This window comes from Peromyscus leucopus, chromosome 3 (genome assembly GCF_004664715.2).
Source record: "Peromyscus leucopus breed LL Stock chromosome 3, UCI_PerLeu_2.1, whole genome shotgun sequence".
NCBI classification, from domain to species: Eukaryota; Metazoa; Chordata; class Mammalia; order Rodentia; family Cricetidae; genus Peromyscus; species Peromyscus leucopus.
Window position 1 is genome coordinate 147,045,607 of NC_051065.1, and position 25,599 is coordinate 147,071,205.

Genomic DNA, 25,599 nt, shown 5'->3' on the forward strand with positions numbered 1-25,599 from the left:
TTTTTCTTTTATATTACTTGTACTGTTATGGTGATATTGTGTTCCCCAAAATATTGTGCACCCTAATAAGTTTATCTGGGGTCAGAGAACAGAACAGCCACTAAATATAGAGGCCAGAAAGTGGTGGCACACACACCTTTAATCCTAGCATTCCAGAGGCAGAGATCTGTCTGGATCTCTGTGAGTTCAAAGCCACACTGGAAACAGCTAGGCGTGGTGACAAGAGCCTTTAATCCCAGGAAGTGATGGCAGAAAGCAGAAAGGTATATAAGGTGTGAAAACCATGAACTAGAGCTGGTTAAGCTTTTAGGCTTTTGAGCAGCACAGTTCAGCTGAGAGGCATCCAGTCTGAGGAAACATCCAGCTGAGGAATTGGCAAGGTGAGGTAGCTGTGGCTTGTTCTGTCTCTCTGATCTTTTGGCATTCACCCCAATACCTGGCTTTAGATTTGATTTTATTAATAAGACCTTTTAAGATTCATGCTACACCGTCTCTTTAAAGACTTTGTTTTTTTAAACTATTTATTTCTTTGACTGTCTATACCCATTTTCTTTTCTTTCTTAAGCTGGAACCTGTTTAGAGTTTTTTGTTGTTGTTTGGATTTTTTTTTTCATCTTGACCTCTTTTACTGTGTATCTTTTAGCCTTTTTTGACTGCACAAACAAACTTTTAAACTGCCAACCTACACCTGGATCCTCCACACAGCTCTCTTGGCTGGCTCCACCTGCTTCTCAGGTCGTGAAAGCCAAGCCTAAAGCTCATGGCCCAGTTGGAGATGTGTGACCAAGAACTGCATTCAACCCTCCTAGAGCTCTAAAATGCTGGTGCTTGCACCATGGCAGGTGTTTTTACTTAGTTTTTTGTTCCTACTTAACATATTGGCTGCTCAAGAGCTCACCAGCAGGCAGAAACTTTTAAAGATACTGTATTCTCTTTTTTGTCCTCCCTCAGCTTTCTTAGCTATACGTGGCAATACTGGCACATGTTGGCACACCAAAAATGTTGTTGGTTGTTTTTATTCTTTTGGGGGCCCACCAGCCAGCTCCCAAATAAATACACATGGAGGCTTATTCTTAATTATAAATGCCTGGACTTAGCTTGGCTTATTTCTAGCCAGCTTTCTTTAACTTAATTTGTCCTGTTTATCTTTGGCCTTGGGGCTTTTATCTTTCTCTATTCCTGTATACCTTTCCTTGTTTTTTACTCCATCACTTGCTGTGTAGCTGTGTAGCTGTCCCCTGGAGTCCTCCTCCTTCTCCAGCTACTTCTCCTCCCAAATTTCTCCTTCTATTAATTCTTTCTGCCTGCCAGCCCCACCTGTCCTTTCTCCTGCCTTGCTATTGGCCATTCAGTTCTTTATTAGATCACCAGGTGTTTTAGACAGGCAAAGTATCACAGCTTCACAGAGTTAAACAAATGAAACATTGCTGTAGGATGGTCTGTATGTCAAATTACTCTGATTGGTCAATAAATAAAACACTGATTGGCCAGTGGCTAGGCAGGAAGTATAGGCAGAACTAACAGAGAGGAGAAAAGAAAGAACAGGAAGGCGGAAGGAGTCACTGCCAGCTGCCACCACAAAAAGCTGCATGTGAAGATGCCAATAAGCCACGAGCCACGTGGCAAAGAATAGATTTATGGAAATGGATTAATTTAAGCTATAAGAACAGTTAGCAAGAAGCCTGCCATGGCCATACAGTTTGTAAGCAATATAAGTCTCTGTGTTTACTTGATTGGGTCTGAGCAGCTATGGGACTGGCAGGTGAGAGAGATTTGTTCTGACTGTGGGCCAGACAGGAAAACTCTAGTTACAAAGCATAAACAAAAGTAACACACCTTAAAATAATATTCCCAACACTTTTGTTGTGGTATTATTCTCTTCCTTTGTGTCTAAAATGTGAAGATTGGTTGTTTTTATGGTGCCTCAGAGCTCTCCCATATTTCAAACTAATGTTTTCATTTGTCATTGACCATTACTGAATGATAAAATTCCTCTATCTTGTCTTCCAGTCCTGATAGTCTCTCTTCAACACTGTCTATTCAATTGGTGAGGCTTTCCACTAGGCTTACAGACTTTTTCTTTCTTTTTTTTTTTTTTTTTTTTTTTTTTTTTTGGTTTTTCAAGACAGGGTTTCTCTGTGTAGCTTTGCGCCTCTCCCGGAACTCACTTTTGTAGCCCAGGCTGGTCTCGAACTCATAGAGATCTGCCTGGCTCTGCCTCCTGAGTGCTGGGATTAAAGGCGTGAGCCACCACTGCCCGGCAAGTTTTTCATTTCTAGCCTCATTTCAGCTTAGCTTTTCTTCAGCAATTGTATTTCATTATTGAATTCTATTTCACAGTTTAAATTGGCTTCCTTACTTTTTTTAAAGCTCTTTTGTTGTTATTGTCTTGGAGTATATTTATGCTTTCTTTCAATTGTTTGAACAGAGTTTTAATCGTTCTTTTTAATTTTTTGCCTGTAAGTTCTTCCAAAGTGTTCTCATTGGGAGCAACTACTCTAGGATTTTCTTTTTGTTGTTGTACCTCCAAATCACCTTTCTTCTTGCAGTCAGGTATTTATGGTATTCAGGAAAGGACTAAGTTGTAATAAGACTGACTCTCCTTTTCCCTGGGCCCTTGAGTCTACTCAGTGCAGTCAGCTACTGTCCTGTGTCATTTCTATCCTCCTTCCAGTTCCCAGTTTTTGACATTGGTTGTGGAACTCCCTGTTCCTGGGTACCATGTCTTGCTTCAGATCTGGTCTCCCCTGTAGGTCCACAGCTTCTGCCATGAGTTGTGAAACTCCATAAATCTGCGTGCCTATCCCTGGGTCAACTTCTATCTCCTCCCCAGGTCAACAACTTTTGCTGTGATTTATAGAACTCCCCAGTCCTGTATGCACTGCCCTGAGTCAGCTTGAGTCTTTTCCCTGGATCTGCAGAGTCTACTATGAATTGTGAAGCTCCTTATCCCTCTGAAGACCTTATGCTTGGTCAACTCAGTATCCTCTAGGTGTACAGTTTCCTCCACACATTTTGGAGCTCATCAAGCCTAAATGTCTTACTCTTGGTCTATTCTTATCTCCTCCCTAAGTCTGCAGCTTCAGCCATTCATTGTGGAATCCCCCTACACATACCTGTTCCCCTTACCTTAGATTGTTAACTCATGTCCCTTCCTTGGGATAATAGCTTCTGCCTCATGCTGTAGAGGTTCCCTTGCCTGAGTGCTTTATCCTGTTCAGTTATGACCTCCTCTCTGGGACTGTAGTTTGCTCTTTGAGTTGTGAAACCCCACCCCCTCAACTGAGTATTTGACCTGGATGGACTCTGGTCTCTTCCCTTGGGTCTGTAGCTTTTTTCCATGAGTTGTGGACACCCAAAGTCTGACCCTGGGTCATTTTTATCCCCTCCTGGTCTTTTAATGTAGGCATGTACAGTTATTAAAACTTCCTCTTAGAGCAGGGTTCATTGTATCTTACAGGTTTTGGTACAATGCATTTTCATTTCATTCAGCTATCTTTATTGAATACCATTTTCATGTTCTGTATTGATTACCTTATTCATTCAGTTTTGTATTTGTGTCCTTATTCATTTCTTTGAACATATTTAATCCTTCCTTTGAATTACTTGTCTGCCACTTTGTCTAAGTCATTCTCTTCTTGCTTGTGCTTTTGCATTGGAATTTTTACATCTGGTTAAGGGTGTGTGTGTGTGTGTGTGTGTGTGTGTGTGTGTGTGTGTGTGTGTGTATACCATTCACCTCCCAGTGAGAGTGTTTGAAATGTTCTGAAAAGAAAGTTATAGAGTTGAAGAGTAAATGATCGAATAGAATTAGAAAGTGAAGGAGTCAAATATCTCTATTTGCAGATGACCTTTTCCTGTATCTAACAGACCCTAAAACTCCACACACACACACACACACAAAAAAAAAAAAAAAAAAAAAAAAAAAACTCTTAGATGTGATAAACACATTAACTGAATTATCAGGATTTAAAATCAACATACCAATCAGTATCTTGTTTATATGCCAATCACATGCATACTTGAGGAAGAAAAAGTAAAACAACCCTACTCATACATGTGCTGAAATTTTGTTTATAAATTCACTAAAACCGCAAGAAGTCATTGTGAAGTCTTGAGCACATTCTAGGCTGTTGGACACAATTGTTTTTCTTGCTCTTTACCCACAACAGAGAGTCAAACAAGGTTATTAATTGTGAAAATAAATGCATTTATTTGGCATTTATTAAAAATTTTGAAAATGCACTTCTAAAAATCATTTTGCAGAGATCACAAATTGTTTCTTGAGAGCACATTGGAGAATAATTACACCATTCATTTATACTATTTAGCACTTTAAAATTTAGCTATTAAAAAGTATAAGATCTCTACATCTGCTTCCATCAGTCATTGGATGAGAGTTCTATCACAACAGTTAGGGTGTTCAGCCATCCGATCACCAGAGCAGGTCAGCTCAGGGTTTCTCTCAACCATTGCTAATAGTCTATTGTGGAGGTATCTTTGTGGACTTCTGGGGACCTCTCTAGCACTTTGCTTCTTCCTCTTCCCATGGGGTCTTCATTTATCATGGTATCTCTTTCCTTGTTCTCCCTCTCTGTTCTTGATCCAGCTAGGATCTCCCGCAAACCTAGGGCCTATGCTGGGACATTTTGCTCAGCCTAGGTGAAGGGAGGAGGAGACTGGACCTGCCTGAACTGAATCTATCAGGCTGAGCTGAATCCCCAGGGGAGTCCTTGCCTTGGAGGAGGTGAGGATGGGGGTGGGTTGGGGGGAAGGTGAAGGGGGGTGCAGGAGGAGGGAGGACAGGGGAATCCATGGCTGATATGTAAAATTAAATTAAGTATAAAATTTAAAAATAAATGAATAAAAGATGGGGGCTGGAGGGATGGCTCAGCGGTTAAGAGCACTGACTGCTCTACCAGAGGTCTTGAGTTCAATCCCCAGCAATATGGATGTGGTAGCTCACAACCATCTGGAGTGGAATCTGATGCCCTCTTCTGGCATGAAGCTGTACATGCAGCTAGAGCTCTCATGCAGTAAATAAATTTTAAAATTTTTAAAGTAAAAGATTATAATGTGTAATCAATAATAACAATTGTATCTATTATTGATATAAAATTATAGTCAATAAAAATTCTAATATGCATTATAAATTGCCCAGTGTATCCTGAAGTAATTGAAACATGTTCAGTAGAAGTCAGATAAACATGCATACATCTAGAGTAGAGCAGATGAGCCTTGTTCTAGTTGATTTGAACGGCCTTTGTGATTGAACCTGTTAGCAATATGGATAAGTTAGGAGCCTCTGAGGGACTCTATAAAGTGGGCTTGGACTTTATATTCTTACAAGGTGCTCAGTATTTCTTGTGGATAAATGCTAGAATCAGAACACTCCCTGACAGAAATAGACTTCTTCACAATTTTTTTCATCTTACTAAGTGTGTGTGTGTGTGTGTGTGTGTGTGTGTGTGTGTGTGTGTGTGTGTTTCATGCTTTCCTAGGCAAAAGATGTCAAATTTCTAAGACTATCCATAACACTGACAAACAACATGTTGTGCGGTTTTCCCATACCCTGATAAAACTCCATATTTGTCAGAACCTGTCATTATTTTAACAATATATTTCTGGAAAAGCTTTGATGTGAACTTCATTTAACAGTTGGATTTCTGGCACCAGGACCTTGGGCATCAAGAGATGCCTTTGACTAACATTTAACCCAATAAACAGAGCCCTCCTTCAGAGACCCAAAGTCCCCAGACTTGAAGGTAACTGGCAGAAGCTGAGGATGAGGTGTGGTTTTCTTCATGTTCTAAGCAACAAAACCTGTGTATAATGCTACAGGTTCTTCCCTCTTACGGGATTTGATGAAATGAACATTCAATGAGAATGGATTTAACAGGATTTGAAGAAAACAAATTACATATCTCTTATACATCAGATTTTGTTATTATAAATATATGGCTGGGTTTTTTTTTTTCACATCAAAATATGGTAAGACCTAGACTTGGTGGTGCACACCTGTAACCTCGACTAATTGGAAGGCTGAGACAGGAGGGTCACAAATTCAAGGACAACCTGGGCAAGTTAATAATTGACTCTGTGAAGTAACCAGAAATAATTGTGTCTAATGAAAATGCTCTGACTTGGTTTTTCAGAGATACACTAAAATGTCAATGTTAAATGACTAAGAGTCCAGCACTGCCCCCTGACTGGGCCCTCTGATTCCCTCCTTCAGAAGATACTTCATGTCTTGCAGAATAATGGTTCCACTAGTTAGTCTGCCCTTACCTTGGGATCTTTAAACCCCTCAGCTCACTGAGCATACACACCCCACAGATGCTTTAGTAGAATTCACACTTGTTCTTAATTGTATGTTTTTCTTCTGAAATCAGGATTCCCAGGTACCAAGTGAGATGTCTGTGACCCCTTGGAGACTTACAGTGACTGCAAAGGGAACGTAATTGAGGGCTAAGCATGTGTGATGCAGATTATACTCCCAGGAAACAAGGGAGTGTTTGGATATTGGTACATCTGAATCAGGACAAAACAGTGCCTTATAAACTTGACCCGCATTGATCAGAGAGCCCACATGTTCTAGCAGTTCGTCCCTGTACTATCAGGGCCAATTAACCCAGATTCTCAACTCAAACGATTTCTGGTTTTATCAATTATTTGTCAATGTTATTATGAAATTATTCATTGCTTTCTCGCTCCTGATTATTTTCATTGCATTCCAGGGACAAATTTCTTGTTTCTCCTTAAATATACCTGCGTCTCCTGGCTACTATCAAGATGGAGATTTTGTTATTGGAGGACTCTTTTCCCTTAAAGTGACTTTTGGAGACATGAGAAACAGATTTGGCTTTGAAAGTACAACCTATATTCCGGATTATGTTTATGCGTAAGTGATTGGCTTCTCTCTTTAGAATAATTATTGTTTCAGGATTTCATATATGTATATAATATATTTTGATCAAGTCCACCCCAACTGCCTCCCCTCCAATGTCTTCCTCTCTCCCAACTTCATGTACTCTTTTCTTCTTCTTTTTTTTAATCCACTGTGTTCATTTAGTCTACCAGTACTGCATGAGTATAAGACACCAGCTGGAGCGTAGGTGAGCTACTAGGGCCAGCATCCTGGAAGGAAAGTGATGCTCCCTTCTCCAGTAGCCACCAAATGCTGATAGCTACTTTTGTGGGTCTCTCCCTATTCATGCTGAATCCTCTTAAATGCATGAGAAGGCTTTAATAGCACTTTGAAATTGAGAACTTTTTTATTTATTTATTTATTTATTTAGGACGTTGTACTAAAAATATTTTATTTTTCCTGCTTAAATTTGCTTGTCACTGTTTTTTGAATTGCTGTAGTTGATCAAGCACTGTGTATTTCCCCGAGATTTATGTAATTATTGAAGACCACAGGAAATGCTACTTGTTAAGGTTTGCCATTCCCCACATGCTTCCCTCCTCAATTTTACTTTCTCAGACACAAGTCTCACAGTAAAAAGTTAAAATTGTGCATTTGAATGTGTGTGGTGGTGTGAACTTTTAATCTCAGCACTTGAGAGGCAGAAGTAGGTGGATCTCTGTGAGTTTGAGGTTAGTTTATTCTACATCATGAGCTTCAGGCCAGCCAGGGCTGCATAGTGAGACTGTCTCGAAAAAAAAAAAATCCAAAACCAAAAATTGTGAATTTGATAATGAGTTGTACTATGAATCTGGGGTTTTTTTTAGACCAATTTCTCCACATTTTCAATATAGAGTATCTTGCTTGTTTCTTAGATTGTCATGTATATCCTTTATGTGACTTAGATTTTTAGAAATAAAAATCAAGAATTTGGGAGGGAACAAGGGGAGGAACATGGGAGACGAAGGAGGGAGTAAAACGAAAGGAGTAAATGATGTAATGATACTTTAATTAAAAATTAAGATAAGACAGAAAATTGTCTTTCAATTTCTCCTCCTAGGGATCTCACTAAACATTATCAGCACATGCTGGCAATGGTTTTCGCTATAGAAAACATCAACAAAGACCCGAACATTCTGTTCAACATGTCCCTGGGATTCTACCTCTTCAATGTCAACTTCATTGAGATGAAAGCCATGGAGAGCTCTATGGCTTTGCTCTCGGGAAGGAGCCCCCCCATTCCTAACTACAGCTGCAGGCCGAGAAAAGTCACAAGCTGGTTGCTGTGATAGGAGGCATTTCAACAGGAATGTCAACCCAGATCTCCCGAATCCTGAGTCTCTATAACGTCCCACAGGTACACAAAGAATCCTGGCTCCTTGGGTTAAACACAGTGATGTAGTAATAAATGCTAAATAATTCAGTTAGTGCTTCTTGATGAGGTGTGGGACTGCTTAATAATTTACCAGTTGGCTATCATTTTAACTAAAGTATAATTTATTCACAAGATAAAATCAGGTTTATAAAATAAAATTTAATTTAAAAACCTTTAAAATGGAAAAATATAAATAAAAATGATGACAACCTGTAATTTTCCCACTCCAAGAAAATCTCCTTTGCCATTTCTCATCGTTAACACCCAGTCTTTCTTTCCTGTGCAGTTGTAGAGCAGCAACAAGCACGGGACTGTGACAGTTCTACTTGTGTATTTTACTGTAACTGCTGTGGACAGATGTTTGACTATTTTTCTGTAGTGTTAGCTTAGGTTGCCACATAATACTTGTTTTTATAAAGATCAGTGGAGACATTCAGGCTGTTGATAATTTTCCTCTGTTGGGAAGGAAGTTCTAATCCCTGTCTCTGTTTAAAAATCTTTTTGTTGACTAGTGATGACTCTAATAAACAGTGCCTAATAGTGGCATTTCTAAGTCAAATGTGTTTGTGTTCTAAGTCAAATGTGTTTGTGTTCGTAAGGCTTACAATAAACTTGAAAATAAATGTCAGTTCACAAATAACAGTGATCCAGTATTGCTGTGGATATCACTCTATATAAATAAAACACTGATGGCCAGTGACCAGGCAGGAAGTATAGGTGGGACAAAGAGAGAGGAGAATTGGGGGAAACAGGAAGGAGGAGAGACACTACAGCCACCACCAGGACAAGCAGCATGTAAAGACGCCGGTAAGCCACCAGCCACATGGCAAGGTATAGATTTATAAAAATGGGTTAATTTAAGATAAAAGAACAGTTAGCAAGAAGCCTGTCATGGCCATACAGTTTATAAGTATTATAAGTGTCTGAGTGATTATTTTATAAGTGGATTATGAGACTGCGGGGCTTGGTGGAAGCTGGAGAGAAGCCCTCCAGCAACACAGTATCTATTGTTTCCTATGTCAGTGAAGTAACTTAAAATCTTTGTCAAGTGCATTAGGCTACCATGTTTTTATTTTTAACTTTTACCTATTTATTCATTTTTGAGACAGGGTCTCACTATGCAGACTTGGCTGCCCTATAACTTACTATGTAGCCCAAGATAGCCTCAGACTCACACAGATCCTCATGCCTCTGTCTCCCAAGGGCTGGAACTAAAGGCATGCACCACCATGCCTAACTAGATTTTTGTTTTTATGAGTTAATTTTATTTCTTCTTTTAAATATTTTACTTTGGGCACATGATTATTATATTTGTAATAAATACAATTATTTATAAGAAATACATATCAATTGTACTTTGCTCATTTTTGTCGCTGGTCCTCCTACCTGCCTCTCACTGGTCCCTGTCCTCCCACCAAACAGCCCCACTTCTGCTTTCCTGCCCTGGGATCCTCTTTGCTGTACAGAAGCGTTTAATTCCACGCAGTCCCACTGAGCAGCCACATGAAGATTTGCTGAGCTATCAGTCCTTTCAGAAGATCCTTGTCTGTGCCAATATTTTGAAGTGTTTCCCCTAGGTTTTCCTTTAGTTATCTCAAGCGTTTAAGCTTTTACCTTAACGTCTCTGAGCTGATTTGAATTGATTTTTGCACGGGGTGGCAATACACTTCTACCTTAATTTTTTTTTTTTACATGTGCATGGGTATTCACTTTCCCTAGAAATTTGTGGAAGAAACTGTCTTTTCTCCAAGGTATGTTTTTGACTGTAGTTATGTGAGTTTATTCATGGGTCTTCTGTTTCATTTGTCTAAAGGTTTATTTTATGCCAACATCATATTGTGTTACTATGGCTCAGTATTTTGAGATCTGGTGTTGGAATATGTGTACCATTACCAACACATGTACCAGATCTCAGTAACTTGAGATCTGGTGTTGGAATACATGTACCATTACCCTCTCTATTTAGGATTTCTTTGTCCATTTGGGGTCTTTTGTGCTTCCAGATGACTTTTAGGATTGCTTTCCTAGTTTTGTGAGGAATATTGTAGGAAGGTTGATGAGACATATGGTTAATAGTATACAATTCTGGCATATTTTGTAATAGTAATTCAGCCAATCTGTGTGCACCTAAGTTCCTTTCATCTTCTGGAGTTTTCTTCAATGTCTTTCACCTCTTTGGTTAAGTTTATTCCTACATGGTTTATTTTTTAAGCTACTGCACATGGGATTATTCCCATGATTTCTTCCCCTATAAATTCATTATTGATATATAGAAAACTACTAGTTTGTGTATGTTTATTTTGTGTTGTTACTTTGATGAAAGTGTATATCCGGTTTGAGAGTTTTCTAGTGGGCTCTTTATGGGATTTTAAGTATGTAAACATATATGTGAACAGGGATAATTTGCCTTCTTGTCCTAATTGTATGTGTTTTTCTGCTACATTGCTGCTGGGATTTCAAGCTGAAAATGAATGGCAAAAGTGAATACTCTCTAGGCCTTTGTTACTAGTTTCACTAGCAAACTTTCGAATTGTCCATCTGGTACTTTATCCACTTCAGTGTCATTGAATTCAGTAAATAAGGAGTTATGATACTTTGGGGGAGTCACGCTGTTTTAGCTTTTCATGTTTCTTTTGTCTTTATGCAGTGAGTTGTGTATCTGCTGGCTTGGATATTTCTTTGGGTTGTACTCATGTATCTTATTATTGAACTGTGTTCTTTTTTATTTAGATTAATTTTTATTAATTTTAATGCTGTGTGTGTAGTGTGTGTGTGTGTGTATGGTATGTGGTATGTGTGTGTGTATATATGTGTCTGTGCATGTGTGTGTGTAGGTATAATGAGTGCAATGTCCACAGAGGCCAGAGGAGTTGGATCCCCTGCTCTGGAGTTGGAGGTGGTTATGAGTCACCTGACACAGTTGCTGGGACTTGAACCTGGGTCCTCTGGGATAATGTTTTTATCAGCATATGTTGTATGGTTTCATTACGGGGCACATACACTTTGTTCCTCCAGTCTGCTCCCTGATGCCCTCTCACAACCTCCAGTCTTGCTGCTCCACTCTCTGAACAAAACCCTTTCAGCTTTTACTTCACACTGTCTCATTACTGTACCCACATTAGCATCTCTTTTTCCATTCTAGTGGTTCCCTTTCTAGTTTTATGACACACATGCACACACACACACACACACACACACACACACACACACACACATTCAGGTCCCTCAGTTAAGGGAAACATGAAGTATATGTCTTTTTGAGTCTGGATTATTTTGCTTAATGTACTATTTCCCGTTCCATCCATCTTCCTCCAAATGTCTTTCTTATTTATGGCTAAATCTAATTCTGTTGTGTATGTGTACCGTGTTTCTGTTTTCATCTATTCATATTTATGGACTTCTAGTCTCCTTCAGTTTCTTGGTTATTGTGAATAGTATAGAGAACAAAAGTAACAGTATAAGATGGACGTGCAATTTCTCTGGAACTGGCTTAGAGCATGGAGTGTCTACACCCAGGAGTAGTAGAGCTGAGTCTTGTGGTTGGTCTATTGTTTGTGAAGTTCTGTGCTGATTTCCATATTGACTAGGTCAGTTTGCACTCTTACTTGCAGCAATAAGACTTCCTATTTCCTCACATCCATTTGGTTTTTGTTTTTGTTTTAAGATTTATTTATTGTATTGTATGAGTGTTTTTCCTGCATGAATGTTATATGGACCACATGTGTGCCTGGTGTCCATGGAGGAAGGCAGAAGATGTTAGATCATCTGGAACTGGAGGTACAGGTGGTTATGAGCCACCATGTGGGTGCTGGGAATGAAACCCAGGTCCTGTGCAGGAAGAGTTCATGTTCTTAACTGCTGTGCCATCTCTCCAGGCTTTGCTGATTACTTTCCTGATGATAGCCATTATGACTGACATGACAGAGTCTCAAAGTATTTGTAATTTGGATTTCCTGGTAGCTAAGGAAGTTCGACGCTGTTAAAATAGTTATTGGCATTTGTGTTTCTTTCAGTCTGTTTGAGAACTGTCGGTTTAGTTCATTAACTCATGCATTGATTTAATGATTGGGGTTTTTGTTTCATTTTGTTTTGTTTTTTGAAATTCAAGTTTTGCTCTTCTTCAACCTGTGGCCAGTGGGCTGCATGTGGCCAATGATAGCTATGCACGTGGCCCAACACAAAAATTTAAACTTATTCATTACACAGTGAGACTTTTTCATAATTTCTTTTTGTAATTCAGTTGCATACGTAAGTGTGAACTGTGTAGATGGCAATACTGCTTCTAGATTTTCATTTCCTTTATCACATTAGCATTTTTGTTTGAGTTTTTCTGTGCAAAATAAGTAATTCACCTCTAATATATGTAAATGCATCCCTAATGTATGTAAATTATTCTGTCACTAAATATTACAGATAATCCTTTCTCCCCATCTGTTTTCTTTACCAGCCTGGGTTACATCGGCTCTTCAACAGTTCCATGTGTTAGATCCTCTGTGTCCTAAATCTCACATCTGCCTTTCTTGATTTACTACACATTATGCAGAGCACGTCCCTGAATTGAAAATTTACAGGTTTTTCAGTTGTGGTTTTCACTGATTGACTTACTTTCCAGCAACTTCACTTGGTTTCCAGAATATCAATTTCTCTGCTGAAATTTTCCTCCACATTTCAAAACTCCTCCACCAAATTCCTGTTTGCTAACTCCTGTTTAGGTTCTGGTCAATTCCCTCACTACATCTGCCTGCTTGTTTGAGTCTTGTTTGTGACTGTTGATCATTCTATAGGACGACTCTGACATCCTCTCTCATTTCTTCTTTTTAAGCTACCTTTGATTTCTAGTACTAAGGAGTTATGACCTTGTGGAGGTTTCCTAGTGGTTTGTTTTCTCTCTCTCTCTCTCTCTCTCTCTCTCTCTCTCTCTCTCTCTCTCTCTCTCTCTCTCTCTTCCACTCTGTGTTTGTCTCTGTTGTATTTTGTGCATCTGATGGGATGAATTTGTCCTCTAGTCCTTTATTTTTCTATTTTATCATTTATTTTATCTTATCTTTTAGATTGATGAATGTGTGTGTGTGTGTGTGTGTGTGTGTGTGTGTGTGTGATATGTGGTCAGGTACAGCACATGCACATGAGTGTGCAGGAAGGTGTGTCAGGACACCCACACGTGGAGGCCAGAGTGTCTTCCTCCATCACTTTCTATGCCACTGCCTTGAGACAGGGTCTTTCACTGAACTGGAAGCTTGGCATTTTGGCTAGGCTGACTTGTCAGCAACCTCTTGAGATCTGCCTGTCCCTACCCCACAATGCTGGGGTACAGGCATATGCAGCCACATCTGACATGTTGTGGGGATATTGAGGATTCTAATGCAAGCCCCCATGCTTGCAGAGCAAACATGTTCAACTTGCTGAGCCATCTCCCCAGCCTCATGATTTATATTTTATTAATTTCTTAAGTTAGCATACAAAGTCACGGGTTTATCATGGCTTCTATCATTATGCTTTGTTCTTCATTTCCCTCAGATTTTGGCCACAAGACTCCACAGTTATCCTCTGATGTTGAAATTAGCACCTCACCCCCAAGCCAGTGAACTGAATCCTCTCTCCATACTGCCTGAGCCAAGCCTCCTCCCACCTAAATATTCAGTTTGTTGCTATCATGACCTCCCATTTTCCATACCCACCTCCTGAGACAGCCTCCTCCAGGCCTGTTCAGGTGCCTGCAGGCTCTGTGATGTGTGGTTGCTCCCTGTTCTCAGGGGGAGCCCCAGAGGAGCTCAGTGTTAGACCATAGGCTCCTTCCTAAGATAGCACCTTGCCACAGTCCTTTGAGTCATGAGGAGTGACCAAGTGTAGCTTTTCTCCATTGTCAGGCCATCTCCTTGGAGGAACAGCTGTCTTCCGGAAAGCTATGTCTGGTTTTGAGTCCTGAAAGAACCATGTCCTGCAGGCTGGACAACAGGTCTCTCCATCATAGACCCTTGCCTTATCCTTTGAATGCGGTTTCCTCCCGTCGTGGGGAGCAGTGCTGGGGTGCAGTGTGTGGTTGACTTCTCATGGGGTTGTCCTTCTGTCTCTCCATACTCTCCTGCTGTCCTACAGCCCCGCATGGGTTTCTGCTCTTCGCTCTTTCTGTTGTTGCTGCTTTGCTTTGTGTTTTATTTTTACATTATCTTTTTTATTTTATTTTACTATTTTTTTTTTACATCCTGACTGCAGTTTCCCCTCCTACCTTGTGGAGGCCCACAAAGGTTTCCTAGTGTGTGGTTACTAGGTGATTGGAAGGGTCTGCACTTGGCTGTGCGAGGAGGAGGTCTTTTGCTCCACCCTTTGGCATTCCTATAAATAGCCCTTTAGAAGACACAGAAAGGGCCAGTGGATAAGGATCCAGGCCCTCCTGAGGCTATCCTGTGTTTCTATCTGTTTCTCTCCCCCCTATCCTTCTATCTAAATCTCTTATCCCTTACTCCTCAAGAGTACCCTAGGGTAAAATGTGGGAGCCCGTCTTCCAGCTGGCCTCCCACACCTCCTCTCCTCCTAGTCCCACCTCCCATTTCCCCTGTGCTTCCCCTCACCTCCATCCACTCCTCCTCCATTTCTGTTCAGGAAAGGGCAGGCCTCCCATGGATATCAACCAAACATGGCGTATCAGGTTACAGCAAGAATAGGCACCTCCCCCCTCCTATTAAGGTTGGGCAAGGCAACCTAGTATGAGTAATAGGGTCCCAAAAGGTGGCAAAAGAGTCAGAGACAACCCTACTCCCACTGTTCAAGTCTCACAAGAATACCAAACTAACAAAAACAACATATATGTAGAGGGTCTAAGTTAATCCCATGCAGGCTCCCTGGTTGTTGGCTCAGTCTCTGTGAGCTCCTATGAGCCCAGGTTAATTGTTTCTGTAGGTTTTCTTGTGATGTCTCCTTGACCCCTTCTGGCTCCTACAACCCTTCCTCTCCCTCTTAAGTATGATTCCCTAAATGTGGTCTAATGTTTGGCTGTGGGTCTCTGCATCTGTTTCCTTCAGTTTCTGGATGGTGCCTCTCTAATGAAAATTGGGCTAGGCACCAATATATGAGTATAGCAGAATATCATTAGGAATCATTTCATTGACTTTTTTTTTTTTTTTGCCAGTCATGTTTGGTTCTCCCTAGGTCTCTGGGCTATCCTACCTCTGGGTCTTGGCCCTCCAGGCAGTGTCATGGGTGAGCTTCCTCTGGGGGCATGGGTCTCAAGAGTGGTTGGCCACTCCCACAATTTCTGTGCCACCATTACCCCAGCACATCTTGCAGGCAGGGCAAATTGTAGATCAAAGTCTGTGTGGATGGGTTGATGTCCCAATCTCTCCACTGGAATTCTTACCTGGTTATAGGAGATGGCCAGTTCAAGCTCTGTATCCCCCATTGCTAGGAGTCTTAGCTAGGGTCACCCTCATAGATTCCCGGGAGTTTCTGTTGCACTAGGTTTCTAGCTCATTCCAAGACACTCCTTTCTCCCTTTTCCAATTGTCTCTCCTATTACTCTATCTCTCCATCTTCCCCCACCTGATCCCTCCTGTGTTGATGTAACCAACCGTCTTATTAAATAAGAAACACAGAACCCATGTAAAAGAGAAAGCCAAGAGGTCAGAGCTCAGAGCTAAAATCTCACCCTTCCTCCTACGGTGGTCCCAGCTTCCCGAAAGAGAGCTATTTCCCTGTGTGTAAGTCATTTCATAGTCATTCTGCCTTCTCATTGGTTGTAAACCCAAACACGTGACTGCCTCATCACTGCCTGTGTGTACAGCCCTCCAGGTCTTAAAGACGTATGTCTCCAATGCTGGCTGTATCCCTGAACACACAGAGATCTACCTAGCTCTTCTACCAAGTGCTGGGATTAAAGGTGTGTGCCACCACCGCCACGCTCTTGCTATGGCTCTAATAGCTCTGACCCCAGGGCAACTTTATTTATTAACATACAATCAAAATCACATTTCAGTACAATTAGAATACCACATTTCCCCTTTTCTATTTTAATTAAAAGAAAAAAAAGCAAAAGGTTATAACTAACAAAAGAAAAACTATATACAAAAGTACAATAACTATATACAATATATACAAGTAATAAATACCTAAACAATGTCTAGTCCATTTGTATTTGACAAACCAGAGAAAATAATTCCATTATCTATCCTATTTTGGTAAGTCCAAAATGTATATAATTCACTTTCTATCCTAGCTAATCTTCAACTATAACTAACTAATCTTCAACTATAACTGTCTAATCTTCAACTCCCTCAGAGACCCAAGAAGGAAATAATATTAGCTAACAAAAATAAAAACAGGAAATGCATGCAAGCAACTTCCAAAAAATTTGTAAGTTGACAGAAACAGCCAGCTGCCTGGACAGTCACCTGAGGTTTCACCGCAGTGTTGGGGTATCATCTTCAGCCTATAGACTTAGCATATCTGACAGACTCATTTGTGAAGTAGGATGTACACAAGGTCAACAGTTCAACCTCACACTGGGTGAGAGCAGTCCATGTACCAGAAACACCTGAATTCCACTAGTGTCATGTCATGATTCAGAATTTTAAATTCTGGAATTTGTTGATGGTTTTTTAATTCAGCTGTCCATTCTTCTTGGCTGTGTATATATGGTTTCATCTCAGCATCCCCTTCTTCTCCACATCCCTCTATTAAATGCCAGTCTACTATTGAGAGGTGTGAGCTTTCAGCTGCTGTTCCATTACACAACAGAAGCCATTGGCACACTGCCTGTTAAGCTGCCTTCGAAGAAAAGGGCACCGTACCTTTTCTGGATTGCAAAGGCCAATTCAGGGATGGAGCCATATTGTCCTGGCCTCAGAAGATGCCTTTTGATAAAGCCATAACCACACTTGTTTTGGCAAGAATCAGTAGTCCTTTGTTTCGTGTTCTGTCTGTCCATTTTGTCCTGTTGATTCAAGGATACTTTGTTGTCCAGTGGCTAACTTTTGCCACAATGAAAGTTAATTCCATATGCAGTTTCTTCAATGCCCATATTTTCTCTGAAGTAGATTGGTACTGCCAGGAGCCGACATGTCTCAAAAGAAAACTTTCTAAGTTATTAAAACATTTTAAATGCCATATTCTGTAGATCTCTGAAGGGTTTGAAGATGACCTGTCTAAAACATCTCTGCTCAATTTTTAAAACATATCTAATATGACTACAAGTTCTATTGTAATGTCCAACTACTAACTTTCATTTCTTTATATCCTAATAGTTGGTAATAATAACATTCAAGGATCAGAAAATTGCATTACATTGTTAAATGAATTGCATAAATGCAATTAGAAATATTCATATAGCATTTTCTAACAATATCAATTTCAAATTTGTATACAATATAAAACAATCCAATCCAATGTAAAGTATTTAAAACTAGTAATTGTCTTTTTCTTTTCTTTCTTTCCTTTCTTTTTTTTTTAAACAAGAACCTTAAATCTAATCTCCTTTGCTTAGCCTTTTTCCTAACCTTTGACAACAACTTGTAACCAACCCCCCCTAAACAATGAAATCTATCCCAGACCCAAAACCCATTAAAAAAACCAAAAAACCACCTGCCTCACACCACCTCTTTGGGAATGTGGGCATTGTATTCTTAAAATTGCTTCCTGCTGGGTATGGGCGAAGTTATCTTTATCCTGAAAGAAAAATTTTAGGTTAATTGTCAAATTCTAGGAAAGGTAACTATATCCTTCATTATTATCCAGTCTGTGTATAATGCCAAAGTTCAGGGTTTATCTCAAGTCCTTATTCAAGTAGTCTTTGAGACTGGATTATCTCAGCTAGTCATCTCAAAATTGCTCTGAGCACCTTGTAGTTCAAGGTTGAACTATAGATGATGTTTGTTAGATTAGTGATATTATTATTGTCCATGTGGAATTGTTGTTGTTGTGGGGCCCCAACTTCTTTCTGGAGACTTCAGTTGATGTTAAGCCTGGCCATGATTTCCTGCAGAAAACTGATAAGAGACTCAAACACAAAGACATATATATGCAGCTAATTGAAGCCTTTTTTCTAGATTAGTTAGTACTCTATATGACCATTCATATCTTAACAAAGTTTAAAATATATATATATCTTTATATCTATATATATAAATATTAATCTTGTAAATTTTGATATAAAATTCATACTTTAAGAAAAGTTTAAAGAATCAGAATAGAATCAAAGAGTTGAGATTAGTAATAGAATAGTCCCTTAATTAATTTGGCTTTTGTCCTGTCCCGTAGCAGAAGATGGCTCTTTTATTCTGGCATGATACAGGGAGTTTGCATTTTCCTTTTAACAACATGCTTGAGTTTAAAGAAGGAGAGAGCCATTCTCCAACTCCAAAGTCAGCTTTAAATTTTAATTGAACTGGGACTATTAGAAGACCAATAGTGTTAACTCTTTAGAGAAAAGCAGAAACATACATTTAGGAAGACATAAAATTTTTTAGATAATATATACCCATACGCCATTTCACTCTGTTTCCTGGGATAGATGATTTGTCCCATTTCTTCAGTTGTCTCATTTGTCCAGTGTTCTTCAGATTCCTTAACCCTCATTCTTCTAAATGACAAAAACAAAAACCTTTCCCCAAGACTAATTTTGGGAATGTTCCTTTTTGGCAAGTTATTATCTGATTAAATGAAAAGGCATGTGTTACTGGTACAATTTAGTTTAAATTGGGTCCTCATGCTGGTTGATGAACTATCACCTCCTCTAATTAAGAGGTTTCTCTTGTTCAAATCAAACCTTTATCAATTTTGATGGTACCCCCAGCTTATCTTCTCCTGTAGAAACAAAAGCAAAACCTTGTCCCCAATGTATTAAATACCCTGGTTTCCATTCTGAGGTCAGCACATCCTTAAAGTATATAGGCTGATTTAATTCTGTAGTTTTATCTATTATCCAATGTCTCTCTGCAGCTGTTGTTCCTTTCTCATTGGCATTCAGAAAATTCAAAGTTAGTAGAGCATTATGAAGTCTATTTCTGGGGGTTTTTGTTACCCCTTTCTGTTTATTTAGCATATCCTTTAGAGTTCTGTTTGATCTTTCTATAACTGCTTGACCTGTAAGATTATGTGGTATGCCTGTAATATGCTTTATATTTAATAAGCAAAAAACTGTTTCATTTTAACAGAGACATATGATGGAGCATTGTCAGTTTTGATTTGTGCAGGTATACCCATGATGGCCATAACTTCTAGCAAATGAGTGATTACAGAATCAGCTTTTTCAGAACTCAAAGCAGTTTCCCATTGAAATCCTGAATAAGTGTTGATGGTGTGGTGTACATATTTCAATTTTCCAAATTCTGCAAAGTGAAACACGTCCATCTGCCAGATTTCATTCTTCTGAGTACCCTTTGGGTTACATCCTGCTGGTAATGGCATTTGATTGAAGAAGGAACAAGTAGTACATTTCTTTACTATTTCTTTGGCTTGTTGCCAGGTTATGGAACAATCCTTTTTTAAACCTTTACTATTGACATGATGTTTTTTATAAAATTCTGAGGACTCCAGCACATTTCCTATCAATAATTTATCAATCTCATCATTGCCTTGTGCTAGAGGGCCTGGCAGACCAGTATGGGATCGAATGTAAGTTATATATAAAGGAGGACTCCTTTTCCTGATTGTATCTTGTAATTGAATAAATAGTGAAGTTAATTCTGAAGCATCAGGGATAAATTCTGCAGTTTCAATATATAATAACACTCTTTCAGCATACTAAGAGTCAGTTACTATGTTGAGAGGTTCTGAAAAATCCATTAATACCAACAGAATAGCATACAATTCTGATTTTTGAACTGAATTATAAGGACTTTTAACCACTTTACTTAAATTTTCTGATTTGTAACCTGCCTTTCCTTGTTTGTTGGCATCTGTATGAAATGTATGAACTCTAGATATGGGTTTTTGCTGTACAATTCATGAGGCAAGATCCAATCAGCTTTCTTTATAAGATCAATTCTATCACATTTGGGATATTTGCTGTTAATTTCTCCCAAAAAATTACTGCAAGCTCTTTGCCAAGGTTCACTTTGTGTCCATAATTTTTCAATCTCCTCCTTAGTTAAAGGTACAGCAATTTCTGCTGGGTCTATTCCTGCTAATTGACGAAGTCTCAATTTTCCTTTCCAAATCAAGTCAGAGATTTTTTCCACATAAGTTTTTAATTTTTTATTTGGTTTATTTGGTAAAAATATCCATTCCAATATAATATCTTCCCTCTGCATTAATATTCCAGTAAGAGAATGCCTAGAAGGTAAAATAACCAAAATGCAATCCAGCCTTGGATCAATACGATCCACGTGCCCTTCATGTACTTTCTTTTCTACCAAGGCCAATTCTTTCTCAGCTTCAGGTGATAATTCTCTTGGACTATTTAAGTCCTTGTCACCTTCTAAGGTTTTGAACAAATTAGTCAGTTCATCATTTTTTACCCCAACAATAGTTCGTAGATGAGAAATATCTCCAAATAATCTTTGAAAGTCATTAAGAGTCTGTAGTCTATCTCTCCTAATTTGCATCTTTGGGGGTCTAATTTTTTTGTAGCTCTATTTTATATCCTACATAATTAATAGAATCTCCTCTTTGTATCTTTTCAGGAGCAATTTGTAATCCCCAACAAGGCAAAATTTTCTTTACTTCTTCAAACATTCTTTCTAAAGTATCTGCATTTCAGTCAGCTAGTAAAATATCATCCATATAATGATAAATTATAGATTTAGGAAATTTTTTATGTATCATTTCCAATGGCTGTTGTACAAAATATTGGCACAGAGTTGGGCTATTCAACATTCCCTGTGGGAGGACCCTCCATTGAAATCTTTTAACCGGTTGAGAATTATTATAAGTAGGCACTGTAAAAGCAAATCTTTCTCTGTCTTTTTCTTGTAAGGGTATTGAAAAGAAACAGTCTTTTAAATCAATAACTATGAGAGGACATCCTTTTGGTAACAGAGTAGGCAAAGGCATCCCAGATTGTAGAGAGCCCATTGGCTGAATTACTTTGTTAATTGCTCTAAGGTCTGTTACCATTCTCCATTTACCAGATTTCTTTTTAATAACAAATACAGGAGAATTCCAAGGGCTGGTTGATTCTTCAATATGCTGAGCATTTAGCTGTTCTTCTACCAGCTCTTCTAAAGCCTGGAGTTTCTCTGTTGTTAAAGGCCATTTCTGGACCCATACAGGCTTGTCTGTTAACCATTTTTAAGGTAGAGCTGTTGGTGTCTTTGGGAGATCATCAGTTGTTTTGCCCCGTTCTTGTATAATATGGATGGCTGATGACCACTCATTAGAACAATTTCTTCTAATATTTCTCTCAGAAACATGTGCTAGTTTATGATTTTTTTCTGTGATTGGAGGGATGTTAATCTGAGTATTCCATTGTTGCAACAAGTCTCGACCCCACAGGTTCATAGCTATGTTAGCCACCTATGGTTTTAATTTTCCTCTCTGTCCTTCTGGACCTATACATTCAAGCCATGTTACACTCTGTTTCACCTGAGATAACGTCCCAATTCCTAACAGTTGAATGTTTACCTCCTGAAGAGGCCAAGTTGGATGCCAAAATTCTAGTGCAATTATGGTAACGTCCACACCTGTGTCTACCAGACCAGACAACAAAACACCATTTATTTTTATCATTAATTTTGGTCTTTGTTCATTAATAGAAGTTTGCCAAAAATTTTTATTTATGTTTTCTCCTGAATTTTCTATTCTCTCTGTTTCATCATCCTGACCAGCATGATTTATTCCAACAGGCATTTGGTTATTTAATCGCTCTGAGCAGGGGTTTCCTCTATGGCTGCAGGAAAGGTTTGAACTGGATTTGCTATGGGGCCTACATGAGGCCCCTCTGGGAGTTTCCTGAAGACTGAGGCAAAGGATTACCCTGTCTGTCCTTTGTTGATCTACATTCATTGGTCCAGTGTTTTCCCTTACCACACCTTCTGCATATTCCAGAAGGAAGGGGCATTCTGTTGCCATTGTTCCTTGAAGAAACATTGTTTCTAGGAATGACCTGTTTACAGTCCCTTTTCAAATGTCCTTGCTTTCCACATCCAAAACATCTAACATTCCTCAAACCTTTTGAAATTGCTTCTCCTACCCACATATCATCATGCTCATGAGCCTCAACATTAACTGTATCTCTAATCCAATCTTCCAAAGGTGCAGATCTTGCCTTTAACAGCCTGATTATTCTTTTGCATGCTGCATTCGCATTCTCGAAGGCCAAAGATTCAATTATTATCTTACTAGCTTCTGAATCCGAGACCATTCTCTTTACTGCTGAAGCCAGTCTTTGTAAAAAAATCTGTGAAAGATTCTTTTGCGCCTTGCATAACCTTTGTAAATGACTCAGTTTTTTTTTCCTGGTTCCTCAACTCTGTCCCATGCATTCAAGGCTGCCGTTTGACATAAAATTAAGGTTTGGACATCATATAAACATTGTGTTTGTACTGAAGCATATTGGCCTTCTCCAATAAGCTGATCCTGGCAAACTTGTATTCCTTTATCCCTCCATTGTTTTTCTATGTTTTTAGCTTCATCCTTGAACCAAGTTAGAAATTGAAGCCTCTGGCTGGGATCAAGAACAGCTTGTTCCAGCTCCCGCCAGTCCTGTGGTACAATCCTATTATATGTTGACCAAGAGTTTAACATTAGTTTTACATATGGGGAATGCATGCCATAAGATACTATTGCCTCCTTAAACCTTTTTAAATCCAACATTTCAATTGGAGCCCAAATATTTTGTATAGTCATTTGATCAGGCATCTGCTGTATGGTTACAGGATAAATTAAGGGTGACTGTGTGAAAACAGGCTTTCTTTCTGTAACCTTATGATCCAAACTTGAAACAACTTCACTGTTAATTTCTTCTGTCTGAATTTTTAAAGGTTTAACAAGTTTTTCTAAAGCTGTCATCCTGGCACTTAAATCGACTATCTTTTTAAATAGTAAAATGAGGATAAGCATAGTGATAAACTGCATAATTCCAACAATACTAATCTTCTCATATAGTTGTTTCATTGTCAGACTGCCTAAAATTTCAAACAAAACCCAATTTTCTTCCAATGTACACATAAAACCCATTTTTTTAAAATGTGGAAAAAATTTCTCTTTTAAATAGTTTCCTTTAAAATATCTGATATGTTATGACTTACCATCTGTGTAGAACAGTAGAAATCCGAGGAAATTTCAAAGCAGCCACCTAGTGTCCGAGGTGTGAATCCAGAGAGAGAGAGAGAGAGAGAGAGAGAGAGAGAGAGAGAGAGAGAGGAAGCGTAGCTGGCTAAAGCTTAAATCCAGCCACGTGTTCCCTCTTGAGCCGAGTCAAGGCTTGACTCTGGCTTCCTTAAGCTCTGATGACATGTGTTGGCTTTACAGGCGGGGTCCTGTTTGGCAGGGCAGGCCTGAGTTGTTTGTAGCACCAGCTTTAAGCAAGCAGCTCATGGTTAGTCTGACCTGAGGCCAAGCAGACCTGGGCCTGGGCTAGGGAGCTGCTGCTCGGACTAGGGAGCTGCCCAGGCTAGGGAGCCTGCCGCCCTTGCGAGAAACCAGACCTGCCGCCAAGCCAAGCAGTTTTTAATGGATTCTTGTCACATTGGGCACCAGATGTTGATGTAACCAACTGTCTTATTAAATAAGAAACACAGAACCAATGTAAAAGAGAAAGCCAAGAGGTCAGAGCTCAGAGCTAAAATCTCACCCTTCCTCCTGCAGTGGTCCTAGCTCTCCGAAAGAGAGCTACTTCCTGTGTGTATGTCTTTTCATAGTCTTTTTGTTCTGCCTTCTCATTGGTTGTAAACCCAAACACGTGACTGCCTCATCACTGCCTGTGTGTACAGCCCTCCAGGTCTTAAAGGTGTATATCTCCAATGCTGGCTGTATCCCTGAACACACAGAGATCTACCTAGCTCTTCTACCTAGCTCTTAAAGGCGTGTGCCACCACCGCCACGCTCTTGCTATGGCTCTAATAGCTCTGACCCCTGGGCAACTTCATTTTTTAACATACAATCAAAATCACATTTCAGTACAATTAGAATATCACCACACTCCTGTTCTCATCCCATCCCCCACCCCACCTCACCAATCCACCTGTGATTTGTTTTGGTTTTTTAAAGATGGGGGTCTCTCTATTCCATACCTCTAACTGTCCTGTAACTTGCTATGTAGACCAGACTGCCTTCAAACTCACAGAGATCCACCTGCCTCTGCTGCCTGAGTGATGGCATTTAAGGAGCTTTTCCATATTTTGAGTGGAGTCTGTTCTTTGCTGTGTTGACTCTTCTCATTCATTGTGTCAAATGGAAGAAGCTTCAAATGGACCAGCTTTTCTTCTTGTGTATTTATAAAACTAGAACACTCTACATATGTAAGAGACAGTTTCATTCTTTTCCTAATGACTTGAACAATCTTTCATGTGCCTGGGTGTAAGTGCATGGGGGGGGGGCAGGCACGTTTCTGCTCATGAGTGTGGAGGCTAGAAGTTAACACCAGGACCCTTCCCAACGTTCTTCACTTTGACAGCACCTCTCAGTGAACCTAGAGTTAACGGATTTGTGACTGGCGGAGAAGTCCCAGGGATCAGCCCATCTCCACCTCCCTAGGATTCCAGCCATTCATAACTGTGCCCAGCTGTGAAATGGGTGCTGGGGATCAAATTCAGGTCCACCCCGCATACAGCATGCTCTTTAGCAGTTCAGCCACCTCCCCAGGCCTCTGAAAATGTTTTCTTTTTCCTTTTCCCTACAAACAAATGTATTCTCTCAGGCCACATTAAAGAAAGGAAGTATTTTTGTTGCATTTCAAACATTTTTTTTTTAAATTTGTGGCTTAAAAGCTGTTCATTTCAGGTTTTTAGAAAATTTTAAATAAACATAAAAATAAGCTAGTTTTATGAGTCTTGTGAGTCAATTATCAAAGTTTAATAATATAAAAATATGGCAATCTTATATCATCTATTAAAATTGCTTGCTTCTGTGCATTTATTAAATATTATTTCTTTATGCTACCTGTCTTCTTCCTCAAAGTATTTATGTTTATTTCATTTTGTGATTTTATTTCTTCCTCCTCCTCCCCCTCCTCTTCCCTGGCCTCTTTCTCTCAGCCAGTTAACATATATTTAATGTCTATGTTCAGTTGTCATGATTTTGGATCCAATAAGTGAAATGTTCACTAAACATTCAAATTCAGATGTGTGGTGGGAAGTTGGTGTACCAACAAGAGCCAAGATGTGAGCTAAGTGGGCGTGTAATTTTAGGATATCATTTAGGGAATTTGTGTCAAAACGGGGATCAG

The 25,599-nt window shown here is 39.4% G+C and overlaps 1 protein-coding gene across 1 annotated transcript in view; it reads left to right on the forward strand.

Annotated features, from left to right (window-relative positions):
* The first annotated feature begins 6,686 nt into the window (after positions 1–6,686).
* The window catches only part of LOC114688008 (vomeronasal type-2 receptor 26-like), a 38,429-nt gene continuing 19,516 nt past the window's right edge, over positions 6,687–25,599 (forward strand). The window contains 3 exon segments of the mRNA XM_028862631.1: positions 6,687–6,901; positions 7,968–8,167; positions 8,170–8,264. Of these exon segments, the coding sequence (XP_028718464.1) occupies positions 6,687–6,901; positions 7,968–8,167; positions 8,170–8,264 (510 nt within the window).